Below are 5,503 nucleotides of genomic sequence, written 5' to 3'. Positions count from 1 at the left end.
TTGGTAATATTAATAAGAACAGAGGGATAAGCTGTACTAAATCTTATGACTCACTTGCAGAAATCCGACAAATTTGGCAACACCCCATCCTAAACGTGGTGTCGGCTTACCAGATAGCTGAGGATCTATGACTAGTCTTGAGCGCTGTCCATCACGCGGAATAACCACACATGCAATTAGGTCACTGTTATCTACAAAGAAAAAATTGCTTTCATTACTACAATATAAATTAATGTTCCTCTCAATAAAACAGATATGTAGTATCTTCCTAAACACCATTTTCACCCACTGATGACAGGTCTATTTGTTGTAAGTCCTGATAACTGACATTGGTTTATTAACCCAATCACCACAGATTTAGGTAATGTCCCCTGTAGTTTTTTGTGTTTTTGTTACATATAACTGGCTCCACATGTGCTCAGCCAGCATGGAGTATAGCAGTTAGCCCTAGTGGCTGATCCTGATTTCCCCATTCCATGAATTGGCAGGAAAATGTGGTGTTCTTTCTAATACAATTTTTATTAATACTGTTATTATTCTTACTGATATGACAATTATTAAATTGTTATTAAAATCTTGGTATTATCAAAGATAATAATATATTACAATAGACATTTTCCAAAAAATCAAGGAAAAGGGTAAACATGTGAGCTAGATAGGACTAATGACTGATTCCTTGGTGACGAAATACTTGTATAGCCATCTATGTGTAAAGACAATAAATAACCTTATATTACAGCTGGCATGGCAAGTATTCTTGCCTTCCATGCCAACTGGGTTTACAGTGTTTACAAAATAAGGTTAAATAAGTGAAAACAGGCAGGTCTAGCAACTATTTATGTTCAAACCAAATTGGTAAAACAAAACTACAGTGGACAGTGAACATAAACGACACAAATGGATGGAAAACAAATTCCAAAGTTAATGTAACTCTGAGAAAAAAATGCTCCTCTGTGTTAATTTCATTTTTCCTGAAAAGACTGAACAACTTTATTTTTTATTATGGACTTTGGTCTTTATTCTGTCTCTATTTTGTCCTAAACCATTAATGCGTACTGTTTAATTATCTATAAATAAACTCAATTATACTCACTTAGGTCCAGAACATCAGCCACTTGTACACATGCGGCAGGATTTGTTAGTGGAAGATGGGTGTCTGGCTCATCACGTACAGCAAGACTCATTTCACGTACTAAAAAGAAGACCCGCATTGCTCTCCGTGCCCGTTCAACCTTGAAGTGAAAATTCTATGTAAGTTTGGCAGTGCTACACACAAACAACAATCAAAAGTCAGATTATGTAAAAAGAAGATATAATATAAAGTGAAATTTCCATATAAGTTGGGAATTGCTATAAGAAATAGTCGGAAGTCATATTATTTAAAAAGAAGATATACTGTAAAAAAAAAAAAAAATCATATATAATATATATTATATAATATACATATTATATATCTAATATATATAAATACATATATTGCATATATATTATACATATACATAATATTGCATATACATAAGCCATTTCTGTAAGCCATTTTACCAACAGACCATGTGGCTGTTTACCAGCCACATGGTCTTTATCCATAGAAATTGTCTTGTGTTCCCTTACTGTGCTGTACTCTTCATCAATTAAAGAGTCAAGCCGTAATACCAATGTCACTACCCCTGTCAGCCATTGTAATTGGGTTCTGAGCCGTTTTATATATATATATATATATATATATATATATTATATATATATTATATATATATATATATAATATATATAATATATAACATATATATATATATAACATATATATATAGAATATATACACGTATATATATATACATATATATATATATATACATATATATATGTTGTTGCCTCTTTGCATCAACATAATATATTATCTCCTCAATATCTGATATAATCTTAATAGTTCATACTAGTCATATTTCTCTCACAGATCTTGCTCTTTCAACTTGTATTAATTTGTTTAGGGAAATTCACAACTTATTAGAGAATCTACAACTAATTTATTAACTGTAAAGTATTATATATAGTAAACATGTAAAGTCAATCACATAAATTTATATATCAATAATATAACATCTGAGTTCATTATAATTCAATACAATAATGTTACCATATTAAATATTCATCTTTTAACTTTAACAAATAACTTGCCACTTTACTCTAATTGTAACAACAACTACAACAAATAAATTTAAGCAAGCTGTATAATAATGCCTTAATAATGTACAGAAATCCGGACAAATTTGGGCATACCACCCCATCTAAACGTCTGGTTCGGCTCTTACCAGGATTAGCTGGATGACATCTATGACTAGGAATCGTCTTGAGCGCTGTCCATCACGCGGAATAACCACACATGCAATTAGGTCACTGTTACTACAAAGAAAAAATTGCTTTCAGTACTACAATATAAATTTAATGTTCCTCTCAATAAAAACAGATATGTAGTATCTTCCTAAAACACCATTTTCACCCATGATGACAGGTCTATTTGCTGTAAGTCCTGTAACTGACATTGGTTTATTACCCAATCACCAAGATTTAGGTAATGTCCCTGTAGTTTTTGTGTTTTGTTACATATAAAATGGCTCCACATTGCTCAGCCACACGTGAGTATAGCAGTTAGCCTAATGGCTGATCTGATTTCCACATTCCATGAATTGGCAGGAAAATGTGGTGTTCTTTCTAACTACTATTTTTTATTAATAACTGTATTATTCTACTGATATGACCATTATTAATTGTTATTAATAATTTGGTATTATCAAGATAATAATATATTACATAGAATTTTCAAAAAAATCAAGGAAAAGGGGAAAAACATGTGAGTAGATAGGACTAATGAATGATTCCTTGGTGACGAAATACTGTATAGCCTCTATGTGTAAAGACAATAAATAACCTTATTACGCTGGCATGGCAGTATTCTTGACTTCCATGCCAAACTGGGTTTACAGTGTTTACAAAAAAGAGTCTAAAAAGTGAAAACAGGAGGTAGAACTATTTATGTTCAACCAAATTGGTTAACAAAACTACAGTGAAGTGACACATAAACGACAACAATATGGATGGGAAAAAACAAATTCCAAAGTTAATGTAAACTTGAGAAAAAATGCTCTCTGTGTAATTTCATTTTCCTGGAAAAGACTGAACAAACTTTATTTTTGTTTATCGGACTGTTGCGCTTTATTCTTGTCTCTTATTTGTCCTAAAACCATTAATGCGTCTACTGTTGTAATTATCTATAAAATAATCTAATTATACTCACTTAGTCAGAAATTCAGCCACTTGTACACATTTGGGGGTGGTGGTGGGTAGGGCAGGGATTTGTTAGGTGGAAGAGATGGGTGTTGGCCTCATCACGTACAGCAAGACGCATATTCCACGTACTAAAAAGAAGCCGCATGCTTCCGTGGCCGTTCAACCTTGAAGGGAAAATTCAAAAGTAAGTTTGGTCAGTGCTAACACAAACAAAGATCAAAAAAAGTAAGCTAGGTAAAAGAAGATATAATTCAATTGAAAGTTCCATATGAGTTGGGAATTGCTATAAGAAATAGTCGGAAAGTCATCATTAGTTAAAAAGAACAATACGTGAAAAAAAAATCATCTATATAATATATAATTATATAATATACATATTATAATAGATATATATATAATAAATATATTGCATACATATTATACATATACATATAAAAAATTTGGGGGGGGGGGGAGATAACTAAGCCATTTTCTGTAAGCTATTTTACCAACAGACCATGTGGTTGTTTACCACCACATGGTCTTTTATCCATAGACATTGTCTTGTGTGTTTCTTACTGTGCTGTACTCTTCATCAATAAAGAGTCAAGCCATTAATACACAAAATAAATAACCCCGTGGGTCAGCCACTGTAATTGGGTTTGAGCCTGTTTAGATAGAGAGTATACTAGTATAACACGATTATATTATAGATATGATATAGAGTATAGATATATATTATATCTATCATATATATTGTTATCTATAGATATATATAGATATATATATTTATAGATATAGAGATAGATATATGAGATATATATATATTATATATAGATATGATATATAATTGTTATATAGAGAGATGAATATATAACATATATGTATATTATGTATAGAGAATATACCGTATATGTATATATATAGATGTATAATATATATATATATTATGTTATATAATATATATATGTATATTATGTATATAATATGTACATTAGGTAGATTAGATATATGCTATACATAGACAGTGATAATGTATATATTTATATATTATATGTATATTATATATCATATATAACTTTTATATATATATATATATATATATATATATATATATATATATTATATCTATTAAATATGTTATATATATCATATGTATAATATATATATAGAGAGAGAGACAGAGAGAGAGAGAGAGAGAGAGAGAGAAAAGAGAGAGAGAGAGAGAGAGAGAGAGAGAGAGAGAGAGAGAGAGAGAGAGAGACAGAGACAGAGACAGAAAGAGAGAGAGAGAGAGAGAGAGAGAGAGAGAGAGAGAGAGAGAGAGAGAGAGACAGAGACAGAGAGACAGAGACAGAGACGAGAGATAGAGAGAGAGAGACAGAGAGAGAGACAGAAAGAGAGAAAACAGAGAGAGAGAGAGAGAGAAGACCGAGAGAGAAGACCAGAGAGAAGACAGAGAGAGAAGACAGAGAGAGAAGACAGAGAGAGAAGACAGAGAGAGAAGACAGAGAGAGAAAGACAGAGAGAGAGAAGACGAGAGAGAGAGAGAGAGAGAGAGAGAGAGAGAGAGAGAGAGAGAGAGAGAGAGAGAGAGAGAGTGAGAGAGAGAGAGAGAGTGAGAGAGAGAGAGAGAGAGAGAGAGAGAGAGAGAGAGAGAGAGAGAGAGAGAGAAAGAGAGAGAGAGAGCTCACCTCCCCGCAGGGTAGTCTCTTGTTGAAGTCAATACCAGTAAGAGGTGTTCCAGCAGGGGGTAGAAGCACAGATGCATCCTGCAACAGGTACTCAACATTCAAGGGCCTTCTATGCATCTCATGCCACTCATCTTCAAACATGTCTAGGAAGATCTCTTCAGTCTGAAAAGCAACATATATTATAAGTTGCAAAATAAAACTGGTATATTTTATATCAAGGCACAAGGACTGTAAAATTAGTGTTTGATAAAAAAAACCATACCTTATAGAAGTTTCTCAGCATAAGTGTGGCTTCTTCTCTTGCTCCCTCCAGTGTTGCTAAGTGATGGTCACGAAGGAAACTCATGTGTTTTCTCCGATTGCTAGATCCTACTCCAATTAACTGTTTTAAAACCAATAGAGACATCTCCAAGGTGGCAACTCGCACACGAGAATCTGTGTATGTACAATGAACTTAAATCATGACTTTATTCTTTAGAATGAGACTAACTTGTAGGCTTCTTGAATCTTACTTTCCTGTAAGACATACAGCCATATTCCTAACAGAG

At 32.6% G+C, this 5,503-nt stretch overlaps 1 protein-coding gene across 1 annotated transcript in view; it reads right to left on the bottom strand.

The window, feature by feature from the left end:
• The window catches only part of LOC119572540 (protein CLEC16A-like), a 7,089-nt gene extending 1,678 nt beyond the window's left edge, over positions 1–5,411 (bottom strand). Inside the window, exons 1-4 of the mRNA XM_037919644.1 lie at positions 5,218–5,411; positions 4,956–5,117; positions 1,094–1,232; positions 55–191 (exon numbers count right to left, since the gene is read on the bottom strand). Coding sequence (XP_037775572.1) covers positions 55–191; positions 1,094–1,232; positions 4,956–5,117; positions 5,218–5,361 — 582 coding nt within the window. The 5' untranslated portion in view covers positions 5,362–5,411. The remainder of the gene's footprint in view (positions 1–54; positions 192–1,093; positions 1,233–4,955; positions 5,118–5,217) is intronic.
• Between the last annotated feature and the right edge of the window lie 92 nt (positions 5,412–5,503).

This window comes from Penaeus monodon, chromosome 4, assembly GCF_015228065.2.
Source record: "Penaeus monodon isolate SGIC_2016 chromosome 4, NSTDA_Pmon_1, whole genome shotgun sequence".
Classification (NCBI taxonomy): Eukaryota; Metazoa; Arthropoda; class Malacostraca; order Decapoda; family Penaeidae; genus Penaeus; species Penaeus monodon.
The sequence above is the reverse complement of the archived record's forward strand: the minus strand, read 5'-3'. Positions and strand labels throughout refer to the sequence as shown.